Raw genomic sequence first — 22,164 nt, 5'->3', positions numbered from 1 at the left:
TCCTCACCCTTGCAGTATGATATCACAGATCCTTCCCTCAAGAAGTAGACTCTGTATTTCCACTCCTTGTATCTGGGTTGGCCATGTGGCTTGCTTTGGCCAATGGGATATTAGCAAATATAACACAAGCAGAGGCTTGAAAAGCACTTGCATACAAAGGATTGCTCTCTCGATGTTCCTGAAGCCCCTGACTGCCATGCAAGAAAATCCAGGCTATTCCCCTGGATTATGACACTCAGTCACTCTTGTCATCCGAGACAACACCTAGTCAGCCCCCAGACATGTGAGACCATTCACTACACCTGCAGATGCATGAGTGATTCCAGCAGAGATCAGAAAAGTTGCCCGGCTGAGCCCAGCCCAAATTGCCAAACCACAGAATCGTGAGCTCAATAAATAATTTAAGCCACAAAATGTTGAAGTGTTTTGTTATACAACAAAAGTTAATTGATGCACATACTTTAAATTATGAGAATAATGTGAAAATCATGGAAGATTTCAGAGAGAGGGAATAAAAGTTTAGCTGTAATAGCTGGCATTGAATTCTTTATCCATAATATGGAATAATATTAGACATTATGATAATGTTTATAGAGTTCTGAAAGGAAAGGATTTTGAACCTAAAATACCATTGCAAAGAAATGGGCTTTGGGGATACCAGAAAGCTATCATCACCTAGGGTCAGAGACAATTTCTTTTTTTTTCTTATTAACATATTCTGCAATTAAAAATTGTCTGCATTTAAGGTATATAATTTGATTATTTGATATGCATATACATTGTGAAATAATCACTCTAATAAAGCTGATTAACATTTCCATCACTTCAGATAGTTACCACTTTCTTTTTTCTTTCATTTGTGTGAATGTGTATAAGAATAAAGATCTACCTTCTTAGAAGAGTCCAAGTATACAGTAAAATATTGTTAATCATAGTCACATTGTTGTACATTATCCTCAGAATTTATTCATCTTGCATAACTGAATCTTTGCAGCCCTTGACCAAAGTTTCTCCATTTCTCCCTCCTCCAGCCCCTGATAACCACCATTCTACTCTCTGCTTCTATGAGTTCAACTATTGGGCTGGCCAAAAAGTTCATTCCGGTTTTTCCGTAACATCTTACCGGAACGAACTTTTTGGCCAACTCAATATTTTAGATTCCACGTGTAAGTGAGTATTCATCTTTATCTGGCTTATTTCACTTAGCATAATGTCTTCCATATTCATCCAAGTTGTTGCAAATAGCAGGATTTCCTTCTTTTAAAAGTATGAATAATATTCCATTGTGTGCTATACAGGCATACTTGGAAGATATTTCGGGTTTGGCTTCAGCCCATCACAATAAAGTGAATATTGCAATAAAGCAAGTCACATGAAATTTTTAGTTTCCCAATTTATATAAAAGTTATGTTAACACTATAAACTGTTACATGTGCAATAGCATTGTCTTAGAAAACAATGTACATACCTTAATTTTAAAATACTTTATTGCTAAAAAATGCTAACCATCATCTGAGCCTTCAGCAAATCATGATATTTTTGCCAGTAGAGGGTCTCACCTTGATGTTGGTGGCTGCTGACTGATCAGGGTTATGGTTGCCAAAGGCTGGGGTGGCTGTGGCACTTTCTTAAAATAAGACAACAATGAAGTTTGCTGTATTGATTGACACTTCCTCTCACAAACAGTTTCTCTGTAGCATGCAATGCTATTTGATAGCATTTTACACACAGGAGAACGTCTTTCAAAATTGGAGTCAATCCTCTTAAGTCCTGTCACTGCTTTATCAACTAAGTTGATGTCATATTCTAAATCCTGTGTTGCCATTTCAACAATCTTCTCAGCACCTTCACCCAGGAGTAGATTCCACCTCAAGAAACCACTTGCTTTGCTCATCCTTAAGAAGCAACTCCTCATCCCTTAAAGTTTTATCATGAGATTGCAGCAATCCCGTCACATCTTCAGCCTCCGCTTCTAATTCTAATAGTTCTCTTGCTATTTCCACCACAAATGCAGTTACTGCCTCCACTGAAGTCTTGAACCCCACAGAGTCATCCATGAGGGTTGGAATCAACTTCTTCCAAACTCCTGTGAACGTTGATATTTTGACCCATTCACATGAATCACGAATGTTCTTAATGGCATCTAGAATGGTGAATCCTTTCCAAAACGTTTTCAATTTACTTTGCCCAGATCCATCAGAGGAATCACTATGTATGGGCAGCTATAGCCTTACAACATGTATTTCTTTTATATTTTTTTGAATTTTATTTTATTTTATTTATTTATTTATTTATTTATTTATTTATTTATTTATTTATTTTGCAGTACGCGGGCCTCTCACTGCTGTGGCCTCTCCCGTTGCGGAGCACAGGCTTCGGACGCGCAGGCTCAGCGGCCATGGCTCACGGGCCCAGCCGCTCCGCGGCATGTGGGATCATCCTGGACTGGGGCACGAACCCGTGTCCCCTGCATCAGCAGGCGGACTCTCAACCACTGCGCCACCAGGGAAGCCCTTTATTTATTTTTTATACAGCAGATTCTTATTAGTCATCAATTTAATACACATCAGCGTATACACGTCAATCCCAATCGCCCAATTCATCACACCACCACCCCAAAAAATGTATTTCTTAAATCGTAAGACTTGAAGGTCAAAACTTATCCTTGATCCATATGCTGCAGAATGGATGCTGTTAGCTGACATGAAAACAACATGAATCTCATTGTACATCTCCATTAGAACTCTTGGGTGACCAGGTGCTTTGTCAGCGAGAAGTAATATTTTGAAAGGAATCTTTTATTCTCATCAATAGGTCTCAACAGTGAGCTTAAAATATTCAGTAAATCATGTTGTAAACAGATGTGTTGTCATCCAGGCTTTGTTGTTCCATTTATAGAGTACAAGCAGAGTAGATTTAGCATAATTCTTAAGGGCCCTAGGATTTTCAGAATGGTAATTGAGCACTCGCTTCAACCGAAAATCACAAGCTACATTAGCCTCAAACAAGAGAGTCAGCCTTGTCCTTTGAAGCTTTGAAGCCAGGCATTGACATCTCCTATCTAGCTATGAAAGTCCTAGATGGCATCTTCTTCTAATAGAAGGCTGTTTCATCTATTGAAAATCTGTTGTTTCGTGTAGCCACCTTCATTATTTACCTTAGCTAGATTTTCTGGATAACTTGCTGCAGCTTCTACATCAGAAAATGCTGCTTCACTTTGCACTTTTAAGTTACGGAGACGGCTGTTTTCCTTAAGCCTCATGAACCAACCTCTGCTAGCTTCAAACTTTTCCTCTGCAGCTTCCTCACCTCTCTCAGCCTTCATAGAATTGAAGAGTTAGGGCCTTACTCTGGATTGGGTAAGGTTGTGGCTGGTTTGATCTTCTATCCAGATCCCTAAAACTTTCTCCATATCAGCAATGAGGCTGTTTTGCTTTCTTATCATTTGTGTGTTCGCTGGAGTAGTGCTTTTAATTTCCTTCAAGAACTTTTCTTTTGCATTCACAACTTGGCTACCTGTTTGGTGCAAGAGGCCTAGCTTTTGGCCTCACTAAGCTTAATTATTTCTAGCTTTTGATTTAAAGTGAGAGACTTGTGGCTCTTCCTTTCACTTGAACACTTAGAGGTCATTGTAGGAATATTAATTGGCATAATTTCAATATTGTATCTCAGGGAATAGGGAGGCCTGAGAAGAGGAAAGAGATGGTGGAAACAGCTGTTCAGTGGAAGAGTCAAAACACACACATTTATTGATTAAATTCACTATCTTATTTGGGCACAGTTTGTGACACCCCAAAACAATGACAATAGTAACATCAAAAGTCACTGATCACGGATCACCATAACAAATATAATAATAATGAAAAAGTTTGAAATATTGCAAGAGTTACCAAAATGTGACACAGAGACATGAAGTGAGCAAATGCTGTTGGGAAAATGGCACTGATAGATTTGCTTGATGCAGGGTTTTCACAAACCTTCAATCTGTAAAAAAGCACAATATCTGTGAAGTGCAATAAAGTGAAGCAGAATAAAACAAGCTATGCCCGTTACTACACACACACACACACCACACTACATTTTCTTTATCCATTTGTTCATCAGTGGACACTTAGGTTGTTTCCATATCTTGATTATTGTGAATGATGCTGAAATGAATGTGGGAGTGTAGATATCCCTTTGAGATCCTGATTCCATTTCCTTTGGATATATACCCAGAAGTGGGATTGCTAGATCATATGGTAGTGCTATTTTTAATTTTTTGAGAAAACTCCATGCTGTAGTGGCTACATCATTTTGCATTTCAACCAACAGTGTACAAGGGTTCCTTTTTCTCCACATCCTCACCAACACTTGTCTTTTGTCTTTCAGTAATAGCCACTCTAACAAGAGTGAAATGTTATTCCATTATGGATTTGATTTCCCTGATGACTAGTGGTGCTGAGAAACTTTTCATGTACTTGTGGGCCATATGTATTTCTTCTTTTGAGAAATATCTATTCACATCTTTGCTCATTTTTCATTGAGTTATTTGCTGTTTTGTTTTTGCTGTTGAGTTGTATGTGTTTCTTATACATTTTAGATATTAACCCCTTATCAAATACATGATTTACAAATATTTTCTCCCATTCCATAGGTTGCCTTTTCACTCCATTGATTGCTTTGTTTGCTGTGCAGAAGCTTTTTAGTTTAATATAATCCCATTCATTGATTTTTGCTTTTGTTGCCAATGCTTTTCCTGTCATATACAAAATATCCTTCCCCAGACCAATGTCAAGGAACTTTTCTGATCCTTTTCTTCCAGGAGTTTTATGGTTTCAGGTCTTACATTTAAATCTTTAATCCTTTTAGAGTTGATCTTTGTATATCGTGTGAGATACTAATATGTATTCTTCTGCTCTAAATGGAAAGTTCTGTATATATCAGTTAGGCTTATTTGGTCTAGAGTTCAAGTCAGCTGTTTCTTTATTGATTTTCTGTCTGTATTTTCTATCCATTATTGTAAATGGAGGTATTGAAGTCCTTTGCTTTTATTTATTGCTCTCAATTTCTGCCTTCAAATCTGTCAGTATTTGCTTTATATATTTAAGTGTTCTGATGTTGGGTGCATATACATTTATAACTGTTATATCTTCCTGTTGAGTCACCCTTTTAATCATTATGTAAAGACTTTCTGTGTTTCTAGAGATAGTTTTTGACTTAAAGTCTATTTTGCATGATATAAATTTAGCCACCCCTGCTTTCTTATGGTTACCATTTGCATGAAATATCTTTTTCCACCCCTTCACTCTCAGCTTATGTATTTAATTCTAAAGTGAGTCTCTTGTAGGTAGCATATGACTAGATCATGTTTATTTACCCATTCATCCATTCTATACCTTTTGTTTGGTAAGTTTAATCTGTTTACATTGAAGGTAATTATTGATAAGTGAGAACTTACTGTTGCAATTTTTTTTATTGTTTTATGTTTATCTTGCAGTTGTTTTGTTCCTCTCTTTCAGCTTCTTTATTGGACTTCTTTTTTGTACTCTGGAGCTCTCCTAGAGGTATTCTTATTGGCATGTCGTTCACTGTTTTTGTTGTTTTTGTGGGAGGGATGAGTGTTGGGACCTCCTAGTTTGCCATCTTGCAACAGGACAGAGACAATTTTCAGTAACTCATCAGGACAGAGACATAAAGGCAGAGACAATTTTCAATAGCTCAGGGATTCTATTTGAATATATTCTCTGAAATGGAAACATCCATTCATGAGGGCTTTACCCTCATAACCTAATCATATCCCAAAGGCCCCATCTCCAAATACCTGCACCTTGGGGATTAGGTTTCATCATATGAGTTTGGAGGGGGACACAAACATTCAGTTGATAACACCCTGTAACTTGCTTTGGCCAATAGAATGTGGCAGAGGGATGATGTGCCAGTTCCATCTCTAGGCGTCAAAAGGCTTAGTCCTTTTAAATCCTCTCTTGGATCCCTGCCATGTCTTGAGAACAAGACTGCTGAAGAATAAGAAAATGTGGAACAAACCCCAGTTGTCCCAGCTGAGGTCATCCTAGGTCAGCATAAGGCTAGTGACCCCCAAATATGTAAGAGCACAGTGAAGAGCTCATCCACAGCTGATGGCCACCATTAACACACTCCCTATATCCATACCTGCTGCAGTGTGACTTTGCAGTTCTTCCCATTAAAAGGTGGAGTTTATTTCCCCACACCTTGAATCTGGGATCCATTGCAACTTCCTTTGGCCAGCTGAATGTGGAAGAAGTGATAATGTGCCAGTTCCATCTATAGGCCTCAAGAGGACTTGCACACTTCTATTCTCCTTCTTGGAAATTTGCCATGCTGTGAGAACATACTTGGGCTAGTCTGATGGAGAAGGAAAGGCCATGTAAATGGGAAACTGATTATTCTAAGAAATTCCCAAATATGAGAGAGAACCCAGCCAAGATCAGCAGAGCTGCTTCCTAACTTACCCATAACTGACTGCAGACACATAAGTGAGTCTAGCATAGATAAGAAGCCATGCCCAGCTAACTCATAGTCTCATGATAATAGAAGATTATCAACTTAAGCCACTGTATTTTGAAGTGGTTTTTTATACCACAATAAGTAAGCAATACAGGCCCCATCAGCAAAGTAACCCAGAACAGAGTGACTTTGTATATCTTTTCTGTAGTGATCAAGTTACCACTGAACTCAAAATTGGGCTTACTGAAATGAGACATCTTAATCCATGTTGCTCTTTGCACTAAAACTTTAAATAGCTATCTTGTCCTTGTTTTAATAAGAAACCATGTAAAGAATGTCAATACTTGGATTAGTGGGAATCAGCGGAGGGTGAGAAAAAGGAGGGTAAGTAAATGTGACTTGGACATACAATTGCAATTGAAGTTTGCTATCTTAATTTTCTGGCATTTTATGTTTTGGTGCTTATAGTAAACAAACAGAATTGTGAATTATACAGGCGTACAGAAATAAGCCCACTTGAACTTTCTGGATAAAATTTAAGTTTGATGATTTTTTATATTGGCTACATTTTCTGATATTCTTACTTGCTATTTGCAAAGATGCACTGGTACAGTACTGAGATAATAAATATCTGTATTTATCTAAAAGCCTTTAAGAAACTGGAGCTTAATATTAAAGCTGCCTGCAACAACAGAAAAACACTAGTTCCCGTAAAAATAAAGCATTAATGATAACTTTTAGACAACTGCTTGATAATCTATTTGAGCTAGTCATGTCCCACACTTCTGGATTCCTTTGGTGGGGGTGGAGATTTTTCTTTTCAGATCACTGGGGTTTGAAGACTATTGATGGAGATTGTCTGGAGCTACACAAATTGTGGCCTTTTCTTTTTTTTTAACATCTTTATTGGAGTATAATTGCTTTACAGTGGTGTGTTACTTTCTGCTGTATAACAAAGTGAATCAGCTATATGTATACATATATCCACGTACCTCTTCTCTCTTGCATCTCCCTCTCACCCTCCCTATCCCACCCCTGTAGATGGTCACAAAGCACGGAGCTGATCTCCCTGTGCTATGCGGCTACTTCCCACTACCTATCCATTTGACATTTGGTAGTGTATATATGTCCATACCACTCTCTCACTTCGTCCCAGCTTACCCTTCCCCCTCCCCATGTACTCAAGTCCATTCTCTACATCTGCGTCTTTATTCCTGTCCTGCCCCTAGGTTCTTCAGAACCTTTTTTTTTTTTAGATCCCATATATATGTGTTAGCATACAGTATTTGTTTTTCTCTTTCTGACTTACTTCACTCTGTATGACAGTCTCTAGGTCCATCCACCTCACTACAAATAATTCAATTTCGTTTCTTTTTATGGCTGAGTAATATTCCATTGTATACATGTGAATTGTGGCCTTTTCAAAGAAATATAAGACTTCCAGTGCTGTCATTTGAACTCATAGTTTTATAACACCTATCATGGTATAATAAAGCCAGTAGAAAAGGGAAAAAAAATTAGTAGCTTAAAAACACAACTGAAAAATTGGATGAATAAGCCCTCATTAAACCAGATAAAAAGAAACAGTGACTTAAAAGCAATAACATGAACTTGGGTGTATTTTGGAAAAAAAGTAATTTTTTTTCTTTGTGGTGCACAGGCCTCTCACTGCTGTGGCCTCTCCCGTTGTGGGGCACAGGCTCCGGACGCGCAGGCTCAGCGGCCATGGCTCACGGGCCTAGCCGCTCCGTGGCACGTGGGATCTTCCCGGACCGGGGCACGAACCCGTGTCCCCTGCATTGGCAGGCGGACTCTCAACCACTGCGCCACCAGGGAAGCCCAAAAGTAATATTTTTGATTCATCATGAAAGTGAATAGTAGCCACCACGCTACTGTGTTCTACCCCAAGCAGTCATGTGAAACTATTTCCACTCTTAGCATCCTGAGTTTGGTCTCTCTGTTTTTCAATAAAAAGGAACTGGGGTCCTTAGATAGTAGCATACTTTCAAATCAGCCTGAAACATCCTGTTCCTGGAGGAAGCAAGGACACTTTCGAAGGTGTCTGAGTTGTGGAATAAGAGTCAGCTTAAAGTCATTACCACCGGTCTATGAAAATTTGAACATTAAAAAAGTGATTTTGGTCTCCTGGAACCAATGGAGTCTGTGAACGGCCAAATGTCCATGACAATACTCAACAGGGGCGACATAAAGTAAGCAGGCAATACAAAATGCATATATGATCACAATCCTCAGACAAACTCTGTATTAGGACCATCTGAGTCTGGATATTAAATTGAATCTGTGGGCTTTCTCACCTGCTGGGGACTTGGGGGCAGATACAGCATGAACACCTGAGCTCGTCCTCATTTTTCACAATGCTGATGAGGATGGAAACTTTCTGATGCTGAACTTGGTTCAAAATGGAGGCACCAATTTTGCTGTGTTCTTCAGGAATGACATGAGACCCACGTATAAAAAGGTGGTTGCTGTAGTGAGTTTATACATGTCAGGACCTGTGTGGACTTTTGCACCTATATGTTCCTGGTGATCTAGGTACCCAAGAGAAGCTTGGTTGCGATATGAAAAAGCTGAGACTTTATACCACACTCCAGGGAGGGAAAATGTGTTTTATTCACGAAAAATGAGAAATGCATGCAAGAAGGGAGACGACTTGGTGCTAACAATGGTAACCAGGAAAACATATTGTCTCAATAATTACTGGTAATGTGGTTCTGAAATTGTCAACTATTAAGTTAAAGTCATAAAGTAGACAGAGCATAGTGTAAACAACCAAAAATATTTTGAAGTTTAGAAAAGGAGCAGTGGTTCATCAAGAATTCAGCTTTGTTGATCCAGAGAACACCACATCATGAGGATAGCATTACTTACAGTTGTACTCCTTTCTAGGAACTTTGGGGGCAGAGTGATCTGGAGGAGGTGGTAAGGGAAATAAAAGTACAAAGTATGCTAAAGACCTTGTCTTTTGGGGGTGGGAGCACTGTAGATGAATGATTATTTCTTGGCACTGATAAGAAAATATTTCCTCAGTGCCTAGAGATTTGGGGCCCCATTCCCAGCTCCATTCTGGGGAAGGAAGGGTCACACTGACTGAAATGGAAGCAAAAGCTCTGTTGAGGAATCAGGCCTGGAGCAGTTGACAGAAACTTCCAGAGGAGCTTAAGGTCATGGACTAAATGCTGACATGCCCCCAAATAACTCTCAAGGAAATGAGAGACTGACTATCCTTTGTTAGAGAGGATCCAGAAACTACAGAAACTCGGGAAAGGTTTACATTGAGGTGATGTTGTCCTGCACTGTTATTAAGGAAGAACTGTAAAGAAACCTTTGGTTTGGGTGAGGGGTTAATATCAATCTCAATGTTAAAGCATTTTAGGACACAGTCAAAATTGTCCCTCTTCAATAGACATCAAATGCTTTAAGGTTTCCTGGTCAAAAATGAAGTCTGTTCCCATAGTTTTGTGACCAGAATGTTGCATCCCTGAAGACATAGGTCTTCCCTAATGGAAAACTATCATGACAGAAGAATAACTTATCTTCTAAGACAGGTATCTACACTCTTTGTGGTTGGGTAGGACTCCAGGTAAACATAGGAAAAAAGTAGGAAACAAAATAAATGAAAGTAGAGGAACAAATGCTGATTTATAAGGGAGTGAGGAAACCAGCCTGCCTGGAATAGATGGTCCATGGTCAAGTAGAGAACAGGAACGGTTATGGTTATAGGGATAAGGTCATGGAGAACTTGGATGTCAGGTGTAGGAGTTTAGATTTAGTTAGGAATTGAGTTGTATGGAGAAACATATTTTAAGGAGATGATCTGGTAGCAGTATACAAGATGGACAGGTGTAGTGAGAGACTGAGAGGTTTGTGGAAGGATATAAAATCTAGATGATGAAAGCCTGAGCAAGAATGAGACTGGTAAGGAATGAACAAATACTGGACACATTTAAAAGCAGATGCTTTTTTTTATTACAAAAGTATTATATGCTCACCTTAAACATATTTTTAACATATAAATTTTTAACAATGTAAAAATACATGAACTAAAATATGTATATATCAGTGCAACCACTCTTAGAAGCTATATTTCAAACTCCTAAACCACTATATAGGAAAAAGGAGGAAACACACTTTGACAAATCTAGGAAGAAGAAGAAAACCAAAAAAATTTGACAGATTAATAATAAATATTTTACAGTTGTAATCTATGTAAAGTGTTTAATTATGAATTAAGAGGCAGACATTCTCAGATGAAGTTTAAAAAATCGCATCACATGCTGTTTTGAAAAGATACACCTAAAACAAAACACAAAAATGTTGAAAATATGGGAGTGGTTAAAGATACACCAGACAAATGCTAACAAAAATCAAGTGGCGGGGGGAAGAAATGTAAGGCAAAAAGCATTAAATGGGTTAAAGAAGGTTTCTTTATGTTGTGAATTAACACAATGCAATAAGAAAATCATGAAATTTAACACAATGAAAAAGAAGTTCAAATATGTAAAGCAGAAAACGTTAAAAATAGGAGGCTGTGATAAAACAACAGTGGGAGATTTTACATACTTTTATCTGAAAAATTAGATCAAGCAGTTAAAAAGGGAAAATCTAAATAACAATTAACAAGTTTGATTTAATATGTATAAATATGATATAATATTACCAAACAAAAAGAAAATACACTTTTGCTTTAATTGCCATGATTTGAAAAAGGTAAGGAGGCACTGCTCTAGGGACTTATTAATACAGAGATTTATATTCTAAATGAAATATCAACATAGTCAAAACATCACTACCAAGTCAGTTTTATTCCAAGAATGCAAGAATAGATCAACATTAGGAAATCTATTAGTGTAATTAATACATTAACAGGTTAAAAAGAATAACAATATTATCACCTTGGCAGATACCAGGAAAGGTCTTTGATAACATTCTATATCTGTTCCTGACAAAACTATAAGTCAATCAGGAATAAGGACCAGAAGGGCATTTCCATAACTTGAAAAAGTGTATCTATCAGAAACAATGGTAATCATCATATTTTAGAGTGAAACAATGAGTTACTTCTATTAAGGTCAAAAACAAGAGAAGGATGCCTACTCTTTTTTTTTAAAATTAATTAATTTATTTATTTATTTTTGCTGTGTTGGGTCTTCGTTTCTGTGCGAGGGCTTTGTCTAGTTGTGGCAAGCGGGGGCCACTCCTCATCGCGGTGCGCGGGCCTCTCACTATTGCAGCCGCTTTTGTTGCGGAGCACAGGCTCCAGACGCGCAGGCTCAGTAGTTGTGGCTCACAGGCCTAGCTGCTCCACGGCATGTGGGATCTTCCCAGACCAGGGCTCGAACCTGTGTCCCCTGCATTAGCAGGCAGATTATCAACGACTGTGCAACCAGGGAAGCCCCCCTACTCTTTATTAAGCCATATAAATCTGCACTGTCTTGGAAGTCATAAGATCTTTACCAATGTGCTAAAAATGAATAAAATTAGATGTAAACATTAGCAGGGAAAAGACAAATGTTTCATTATTTACTGCTGACATGATTGCATATCTAAGAATTCAAGATAACTAACTGGAAAACCCCCCACAGAACTGAGTTTACAAAACTCTATATTGTAAAGATGCCAATTTTGACACATTACTCAAAAGGTCCAAGGCACTTCCAGGGATTTTTTTGTTTTACAGAAGTTGATGAGTTGATTCTAAAATTCGTCTGGAAAAAGAAAATGTACAAAAACAACCAAGTAAATTCTAGGAAAAAAAAAGAATAATGAAGGGTGGACAGATTTCAAAAATATATTACAATGCTACAATAATTAAAGCAGTGAGGTACTAGCTCAGTAACAGACAAAAATTGAATAGAAAAGAAACATAAGCAGCATACCCATAGAGAGAATTCCAAATCAGTACAGATATAATTCAATACAATAAATAAGTTGGGAAGACTAGCTATCTCTTCTGAAAAAATAAACATAGGTTCCTACTTTCCACCATACACAACATATATGGATTAAAGCACTAAGCTATACAAATATATAAACTAGTAGAGGAAAATAATTTTGGGTACAGAAGCCTACCTAAATATAAGACAAAACCAAGAAACTGTAAACAAAAGATTATAATGTTTGCCTTTTTACATAATTAAAATCTATGCCAAATACCATCATAAATAAACTTTTAAAAAGACAAATGACAGGGGCTTCGCGCAGTGGTTGAGAGTCCGCCTGCCGATGCAGCGGACACGAGTTCGTGCCCTGGTCCGGGAAGATCCCACATGCCGTGGAGTGGCTAGGCCCGTGAGCCATGGCCGCTGAGCCTGTGCGTCCGGAGCCTGTGCTCTGCAACGGGAGAGGCCACAACAGTGAGAGGCCTACGTACCGCAAAAAAAAAAAAAAAAAAAAAAAGACGAATGACAGACATTGGCAACATATAGCAGACAAAAGGATACCAGCTCTAATATCCAGAGGCCTCCTACAAATCAAGAAGGAAAAAAGACAAATGATTCAACAGAAAAAATAGGCAAAGGATATGAACAAGCAATCTCCCACAGAAGAAATACAAATAGCTAATAAATATATTAAAAGGTGCTTAACTTCACTGGCGATTAGGGAAAAATAAAGGAATGAGATTCGATTTTTCATCCAAAGTGCTGACAAAAATTAAAAAGAATAATAGTGTCCAGCATGCTGGGAGGCAATTTAGCTCAAACTCTTTGATCTATCAATTACATTTCTAAGGTACTGGCCTATGAAAATACTTCTAAATGTGCAAAAGATAGATTCAAAAGACCATTTTTTATAGCATTATCTGTAATAGAAAAAAAAACTGTTAACAACCTAAAGATGTATCATGTGGAAAGGGTTGAATAAATTATATAGTACACCCTACTATAGAATTCTACTAGCTGTTACAATGACTTTCTACTGATCTGGGGATGAGAGGTATGGGTTGATCAAGTTGTAGATAGAATAACATGCATAGGATAATTTCGTTTTGTAAGACACACAAGAACACATAAACAGAAAAAGTACTTGGAAGATACAAAACAAATAATCATGCCTGTCTCTGGGCTGTGGGACTAGGAGAGGGATATTTTCACTTGCTACCTTATAAACCACTGTACTTTTTACTTTTATAATAAGCATGTATTACTTTTCTAACAGAAAAAGTAACATAAGTTCATTGTATAACATTTGGATTTTTAAAAAAACTGTAAGGAAACAGAAGAAAAGCGATATGAATTCTCACCACACAGAGGCATTAGTGTCACCACTTGTCTTTTCAGTCCCTGTTATGCATTTTTAACATACTTGAGATCTTACTCTACATAATTTGGGGCTTGTCTTTCAACTAAGATAATATTGTATTTTCCCTATAGAAAATTCAGAGAATAAAGAGACACAGAGAATAAAAAGCCCATGTATTTCCACCACCCAGAGATAATTGCTTAAGAAAATGTGAAATTCAAGTGCACAGAACTGAATTATGAGTCATGCATCCACACTGTCATAGAACATGCACACTGTTTCACTGACCTGTGCCCTCTTTTATTTTGATCCAAGAACTTGTTCTTTTATTTAATTTTCATAATACTCATACAATCACTAAATAGTCAATGATATGTTTTTAGTTATAGAATGAATACCCACCTACCCATCCACCCATCAAATCTGAGCACTAGAATACTGACAATAACTTCCACCTACTTCTCTGATCCCCTCCTATTCCAACCCCCTTTCCTCAGCCCCAGTGGCCATTATCCTGAAGTTTTCCTTGCTATTCCTTTGATTTCTAATAAAATATTTTTAATCCCAAATATATATGTACACCTAAATAATATAGCCTTCAGTTTTACTTGTTTTTGAATAGTAAAAAAGGAATATTCTATTATATGTAGTCTTCTGGGACTTGATACCTTAATTTAACATGATAGAAGTAAAATCTACCCATATTATTTTTATTATTTACCTGTAGTGCCTTCATTTCTCTGCTGTATAATATTCCATTGTGTAAATATACCACAATCCTTTTTGGACTTTCACTAATACTTTAGTGTATATTCTACTGGTCATTTTTCTGAAGACATTTATATAGTTTTCTTTCTACAAAATTGGAATATTATACATACTTTCATGTGACCTGTTTCTCTCACTACTGAGATCTTGTGAACATATTCCCATTTCAGTAAATATTCTTCTGAATATTAAATGACTGCATAATATGTCATCATATTGTTGCAACATAATTTTAGTTAACCATCCCCAACTGTCGGACATCCAGATTGCTTTTAATTTTTTTGCCATGATAAGCAATATGGATGCATATACCCTTTGACTCAGCAACTCTCCTTTTCAGAATTTATCCTAAGTAATATCTGAACATTTATGCACACAGTTATGTACAGGGCTACCACGTGGGACAACACAGTTTGTGTTCTGCACAACTTACACAATGTATGTGCTCATCACAGCAGTTTTTAGAATACAAAACAAATTGGAAAGAATTTAATGCCCACCAGTAGGAGACGAAGTAAATAAGCTATGTATTAAAATTATAATACAGATGCACATTTACTGACATGAAATGTTTACAATTTATTAAGTGGAAAAAATAGGATAAAAGGCAGTATGATTCCATTTTGTAAAAAAAATTAACATACATAGAGTGTGGAAGAGCATACACCAAAAATTTTACAGTGTTTGTCTGAGTATTGAGTTTATTTTTTAATTTTTTCACTTTGCTTACTTACATTTCAAAGTGTTTTCAACAGTAAAACTTGATTACATGTATAATAAAAAATGAATAAATAATGGATTTTATGCACAATCATTTAAATATTTTTCCTGAATATAAAATACTTTCACACTGTAAGAACTTTCGCAGAAAATAAGAACATAGAGAAGTAAACAAAAATCACACATAATCCTACCCACCTAGAGATAATTAGTTCACAATCTTCAATGTGTGTATTTCTAGTCATTTTTCTCTGATTATATATATTTAAAATAATTGCAGCCATACTCCATATAATCTTATATGCTGATTTCTCACTTAACATTATATAATATGAACATACCATAAATATTTTAATGGAAGAATAGTCTATCACATGGAAATAGCACATTTACTTAATCATGCCCTTAAAGTTAGACCCTTAGGTTTTTCTGTTTTTCACTATACCAAGTAACTATGGGAGGAATATCTTTGTGCATGAATTATCCATATTTTAGATCATTTCCTTGAGTAAATTTATTGAAGTGAAAATACTAAGTCAAAGAGTACCAACATTTTCATATACCTTGATATATATTGCCAAAACTGTATTTACTATATATTTTAAGGCAGCATGGAGAAGTAGAAAAAAAAAGTCAAAATATGTGGATCCCATGCCCGTCTTTAGTACTGGCTGTTAACCTCTAGTTAGGTAAAAGTGATATAAAAACATCTGTCTTAGCTTAGTCACAAGGTTATTTTGATAATCAAATAAGAAAATAGATCCTCCAGCAACCATATATGTTACTTCCTCAGGAATGCTTTTCTTAACTTTCTGGACTCTTACAGCATCCTATACTTAATTTTCCTTCATGGCTTTACAACAACTGATAAATAATTGTTCAATTATTTGTACATTGTCTGTTTCCCCCAAATGATTTTAAGCTCCATTAAAATATGCCTGGCACACAGTTGACGCTCAATAAATATTTGTTGAATGAAAGAATAAATGGATGGATGGAGATGGAGGAATGAAGTGACAGCACTTTGTAAACTAAATCATTAGACATTTATTAGGAAGGTATTTCAATTATTATTAATTTGTATAGATGATTCTAGATCTTTAGAGCTTCCTTGCCTAACCATAATTTCATTATGTAGCGTTAATGCTTGCCATGCCAGCCAGAGGCACAGGTAGCAACGTTGCTGGAAGCACCTGGTAGGAGCTGAGACTTGGAGAACCAAGTAGTTAGTTCTCTAGGTCACCAAGCTGGGAGTTAAGGAGTTGTAGTTACCATTAATCAAACACAAGGCAGTGGTCAGGAATCCAGGATGTCAGTGATATTTGAAGAAGCAGGTGGATCCTGGAGGTCAGAAACAAACTAATGGTAAATGGTCTAGATAGTAAGGTGCAAACTGGAGAATGGATTAAAGTAGATGGGAGAGAGTTAAATTCCAGGCATCAGTGCTCAAATCATGGAGTTATGAATATGATTCTAAAGCAAAGGGTACTTGAATTCAGTTCTCCCTTGTGTTATTTCTGGCCAAACTGAAAATGATATCAGGAAATGTTTGTGCCTAGTTCCATATACATGAGCAAGGAAATGATAGTAGCTAGTTGAGGAATGAGATTTGAGGAACACAAATAGGTTCTGATAAGTGACAGGATAAAGTGAGACCATTTATATATAAGATCTTATAATAATTTACACATAAAATGGGAGCAATCAAGCTTCGGATCCTCTAATTCTCATCTTGATTTTCAATAGCAGATATTATGGCATAATGGATAGGGTCATAGACTCTGGAAACAGGCTAGCTGTGTTCAAATCCCAGTGCTGTACTTTATTAGTTGTGTCCTTTGGACAAGTTACTTCACCTCTGTGTGCTAGATTCCTCATCTGTAAAACAGGGATGATAGTATCTACCTCAATGAGTTCTTGTGAAGATTAAATGAGTTGATGCATGTAAGGACCTTAGAACAGTGCCTGGACATAGTAAATGCTATGTTAATGTTATTATTATTATTATTTATGTCACATAAGACCAAACAACAAAAATTGATGTTATAAAAAATGGATAAATACACTGTATGTCAGCTTTATCTAAAATAATAAAGTCTCTAAACAGGAATTTTTCTCATCAAAATAAGAATTTTACTTGTACCTAAACAGAGTTGACTGTATAAAATATATGAGCATTAGTAAATTAGCAAAATTTGTCACAGCAATCCCATCTATGTGTTTATTCTATAGAAGCTGTTTTATGAACACTATCTTTAAAAGTTGTAAAGAATGAATGCACATTTCCTAGTAGCAAAAACACTATTGAGCTGAAGTACAGTTGATCCATAAGATCTGGTCTATAAGAAGGAATGCCCTATTCAATTTTTTGAAGCTAATTCAACTAGAAGCAGAAATATTTGAGTTGGAAGGGTTGTATATGGGAAAATCTGAACATGGAAAGGCTCGAACTTGGGAAGACTAATTTTGAAAACGTCTGGACCTGGGGAAAGGTCGGAAGGCCTGAACTATGGAACATGTTAAAATACCTGGATATCGTAGACACTGGAAGACCTGAATGTTAGAAGACCGGTACACTGGAGACGTTGGAAGACGTGGATATTGAGCCTGCTTTTGGAAGACTGAGTAGTTGTTTGGAAGACATGGAGATGCTGGAAGACGTGGAGATGTTGGAAGACGTGGAGATGCTGGAAGACACAGAGATGCTGGAAGACGAGCAGATGCTGGAAGCCCTGGAGATGCTGGAAGACCTGGAGATGTAGGAAGACATGGATTTTCTGGAAGACGTGGTTTTTTTGGAAGACGTGGATTTTCTGGAAGACACCCCTTTGTTGGAAGACATGGATTTTCTGGAAGACGCACCTTTTTTGGAAGACGTGAATTTTCTGGAAGACGCATCTTTGTTGGAAGACATGGATTTTCTGGAAGACACGGCTTTGTTGGAAGACGTGGATTTTCTGGAAGATGCCGCTTTGTTGGAAGACGTGGATTTTCTGGAAGACGCACCTTTGTTGGAAGACATGGATTTTCTGGAAGACGTGGATTTTCTGGAAGACATGGGTAGGCTGGAAGACATGAATTTGATGGAAGACACAGTTTTGTTGGAAGACAAGGATTTGCTGGAAGACATGGATCTCCTGGAAGACGTGGATTTTCTGGAAGCCAGGATTTGATGGAAGACATGGATTTTCTGGAAGACTTGGATAGGCTGGAAGACCTGGAGGTCATTGGAAGACATGGATTTCCTGGAAGACATGGCTTTTCTGGAAGACATGGATTTTCAGGAAGACCTGAATTGTCCGGAAGACCTGGATTATTCGGAAGACATAGATTTGCTGGAAGACTTGGAAGTTACTGGAAGACATGAATTTTCTGGAAGACGTTAATCTCTAGGAAGACATAAGTTTGCTGGAAGACCTGGATTTAGTGGAAGACATAGATTTTGTCTGGAAGACGTGGATTGATTGGAAGACTGGATTTGGTGGAAGACATGGATTTTTCTGGAAGATCTGGATTTGATGGAAGACGTAGATTTTTCTGGAAGACGTGGACTGAGAGGAAGACCTGGATTTCTTTCTGGAAGACATGGATTGACTGGAAGACTTGGATTTTTACGGAAGACGTAAATTAGCTGGAAGACTTGGATTTGGTGGAAGACATAGATTTTTCTGGAAGACGTGGATTGGCTGGAAGACTTGAAATTGTTGGAAGACATGGATTTTCCTGGAAGATATGGATTTTGTGGAAGACCTATAATTGCTGGAAGACTGGATTTGCTGGAAGACATGGATTGTCTGGAAGATGTGGATTTTCTGGAAGACTGGGTTAGCTGGAAGACCTTGATGTTGTTGGAAGACTTGGAATTAGTTGGAAGACTTGGAGTTGCTGGAAGACTTGGGAGTCGTTGGAAGACCTTGACACTGGCGCCATTGGAAACCCTGGACATTGGAGACATTGGAAGCACAGGATGTTGGAGACATTGGAAGCCTTAGATTTTGAGGACATTCGTTATTCTGGACATTGGAGACTTTGGAGGCCCTGAGTGTTGGAATTAATGGATATGGAAGCCATAGATACTGGAAGCCCTGAACACTAGAGACATTGCAAGTCCTGTACCTTGGAAGCCCTAAACATTGGAAGGTATGGACAGTAGAAGACCTAGACATTTAGAAATCTTAAATCAGAATCCCTGGATATTGGGAGACACTAGAAAACCTGGATATTGACATATTCATGTTAAAAGACATAGAATTTGGAAGATGTACTTTTCAGGATGCTGGAAGTCAAGAGTGTTGGCAGCCCTGAACATTAGGACACCTGGACACTAAAAGATCGGGATATTAAGAGAGACCTAGTTATTCAGACACTGGGGATGTTGGAACACCTGAATGTTAGAAGACCAGGCTCTTGGAGATATTGAAAGACTTGGGCATTAGAGGAACTTGTGATGACAAGACTTTGTAAAATCAGGATTTAGACGATACTATAAATTGTAGGAACTGAATTATTTATGTGCTGGAAGATATTAGAAGAGCTAGACTTGGACACAATGAAATAAATGGACTCTAGAAGACCTGTAGCTAGGAGGTATTGGAGGATTGGGAACATAGAAAAATTGGAAATTAGAACTCTGGCCCCTGAAAGACAAGACCTGGAACTTGAAGATTGATTCTTGGAGTTATTAGAAGACCCAGACTTTTAATGACTCTGATATTGAGGAGTCTAAAAACATTAGCACTGGACATGTTGCAAGCCAGAGAGTAGAAGACATGGATATTGTAACATTTAGAAGATCTGGCAATTGGAGATATCAGAAGCTATGTAGCTTAGAAGACCTGATATTAGAGACACTGAAGAATTGAAAGGCCTAATCTTAGAGCTATTGGAAGGTCATGTTGAAAAATATTGGCAATGTTGAAAGACTATCATATTAGGACCTGATGTAACATTAAAAGACATAATAAGGCTACTCAGTCTTTATGACTATGGCATCTCTTTCACTAAAAAGTAAAATACAGAGAAAGGACTTCTTAGGAAGATGACAAAGAGGAAGCAGGGAAATTCAATTAAAAATGAGTAGTTTCAGTGGGTTGGAACCTACTTCATAGTCTCAACGAACTGGGATTCTGGGGGTTTATTGATTGACAGCATGAGGAATGAGGAATTATCAAAGAATAAGCAACAACATGGCAGGGGAACTACTTGACTTTAGGTCAGGGGTCAGCAAAAGTTTTCTGTAAAGGATCAGATAGTAAATATTTAAGGTTTTGCAGGCCATATGGTTTCTGTTGCAACTACTATACTCTGGCATTGTAGTGAAGCCTTAGATAATACGTAAATGAGTTGGGCCAGATTTGGCCCACGGGCCTCAGTTTGCCAGGCTCAGCTCTAGATGCCAAATCCAGGGAATGGTAAACTTAACTACTTCCAGGCTAGCATTCACATGCAAAAGAATGGATAGAGCAATCTGAAGCCCAATGGTAAATAAAGATAGTATTTATGTGATGATATTCGGAGATGAAGCTGGCAAGAACCTAAGAATGTAGTTTAGATCTCCAATTAATTGTTTCAGGGCCCTAAACAAGGAGATTTGTATTCAGAGCCAAAATTAAGTGGGTAGCATTCAAGGCCCCTGGCCAGGGGCATAAGGTTCAGTGAGGATGCCCTAATTTAGTAGGTTGGAAGCTTAAGAAGAAACTCACAAAAAATATTTTTTTTAAAAAAAGAAGAAACTCACCCCTAAAGACTGGGGTTATCCTGCCAAGACTAAGTACCACTCATCCAAAGAAAGACAGAGTCCCCAGCCAGTGAGAGACAAGAAGCCAGTGGCAAAGCCTTCATTCTATGTCCCATGTTCTTGTCATCATACCACTGCCAAATAATCAAGAGCCAACTCTAGGTGTTTGCAATGATGGAGAACAGGAAGGAGATTACAGCTTGGTAGGCTCATCTCAGGCACTCCAGCTTCAGATAATCTGATTTCCGATCTTACCCATCCAAGACTGACAAGCTTAAGAGATCAGGATTGAGCTATAGGCCGGAAGATCTTTAGTACTTAGATAGGGCTGAGGAAGAGAGGTACTATCACATATATTGCATAAAAGAGAACACTGGTAGATAAAACTGGTTAAGGTACACTGGGATTAGGCCTGGACTTAAAGGTTAAATAATGGAATATATAGACGATGGGCAGCCATTGATGATTTTTGAACAAGAAAGTACCAGAATCAGAATTGTGCATAAGGAAAGTTAGTCAAGCAGCAAGATGCTGAATGCCAAAGACCACTAGATAGATACACTAGAACACCAAAGACTCCAAATTAGAACACTTAAAAGGTTGGGATGTGAGTTATAACATTACAGTTGAATTAAGGTTGAATTAAGTTGAATTACAGTTCTGTTGCTCAGCACACACAGCGTCAGAGTTATGATGAATACTCAGAATTCTGAATACCACTATTTCAAACTTCTTGATTGCCAACACAGAATACATGAAATATGAGGAAGTTCAGCAGTTAGTTACAAGGAATTGTCTTGTTCTCACCTAGTAAGATTACTTAGACATCCAATTTTTCTCAAAGGCAGCTGAGCTAATACTTTGTGGTTTAAGCAAAGTAGGTCCTATATAGCTTTATCTTTGGCTCCTATAACACAGAGTGACTTTATCTTAAAAGTGGGATCAAGTGGATGAATTAGTTTCTAAAGAATAGGAATACATCCATGTGAGAAAAGTCATTACTTCTAATCACTATTTAAATAAATAACCACATTATAAATATAGTATATAGAATCTCTGTAGGTCAAGGTGTAACAGGGACGGAGGAATTATTGTTTCAGGTATCTCTCATAAGCAAACAAAGAAAAATATTTAACATCAATTTTTAGTCATTCTCTCTTCTTAAAACCATCATGCATAACTTATTTTGAGGGAAATTAGATAAAATATCA

At 37.4% G+C, this 22,164-nt stretch overlaps 1 protein-coding gene and 1 pseudogene across 1 annotated transcript; one reads left to right on the top strand and one right to left on the bottom strand.

The window, feature by feature from the left end:
- Positions 1–1,528: 1,528 nt before the first annotated feature.
- On the bottom strand, positions 1,529–3,630 carry LOC114905905 (annotated as a pseudogene).
- A 14,354-nt stretch (positions 3,631–17,984) lies between these two features.
- CDR1 (cerebellar degeneration related protein 1) lies at positions 17,985–18,878 on the top strand. Its single transcript, XM_029240242.1, is given in 6 exon segments — positions 17,985–18,276; positions 18,313–18,378; positions 18,381–18,436; positions 18,438–18,560; positions 18,562–18,680; positions 18,848–18,878. Coding segments are annotated over 6 exon segments (687 nt in total).
- Positions 18,879–22,164: the final 3,286 nt, after the last annotated feature.

The sequence above is a fragment of the Monodon monoceros genome, unplaced genomic scaffold, assembly GCF_005190385.1.
Source record: "Monodon monoceros isolate NGI ecotype Baffin Bay Population unplaced genomic scaffold, NGI_Narwhal_1 Super_Scaffold_22, whole genome shotgun sequence".
NCBI classification, from domain to species: domain Eukaryota; kingdom Metazoa; phylum Chordata; class Mammalia; order Artiodactyla; family Monodontidae; genus Monodon; species Monodon monoceros.
The sequence above is the reverse complement of the archived record's forward strand: the minus strand, read 5'-3'. Positions and strand labels throughout refer to the sequence as shown.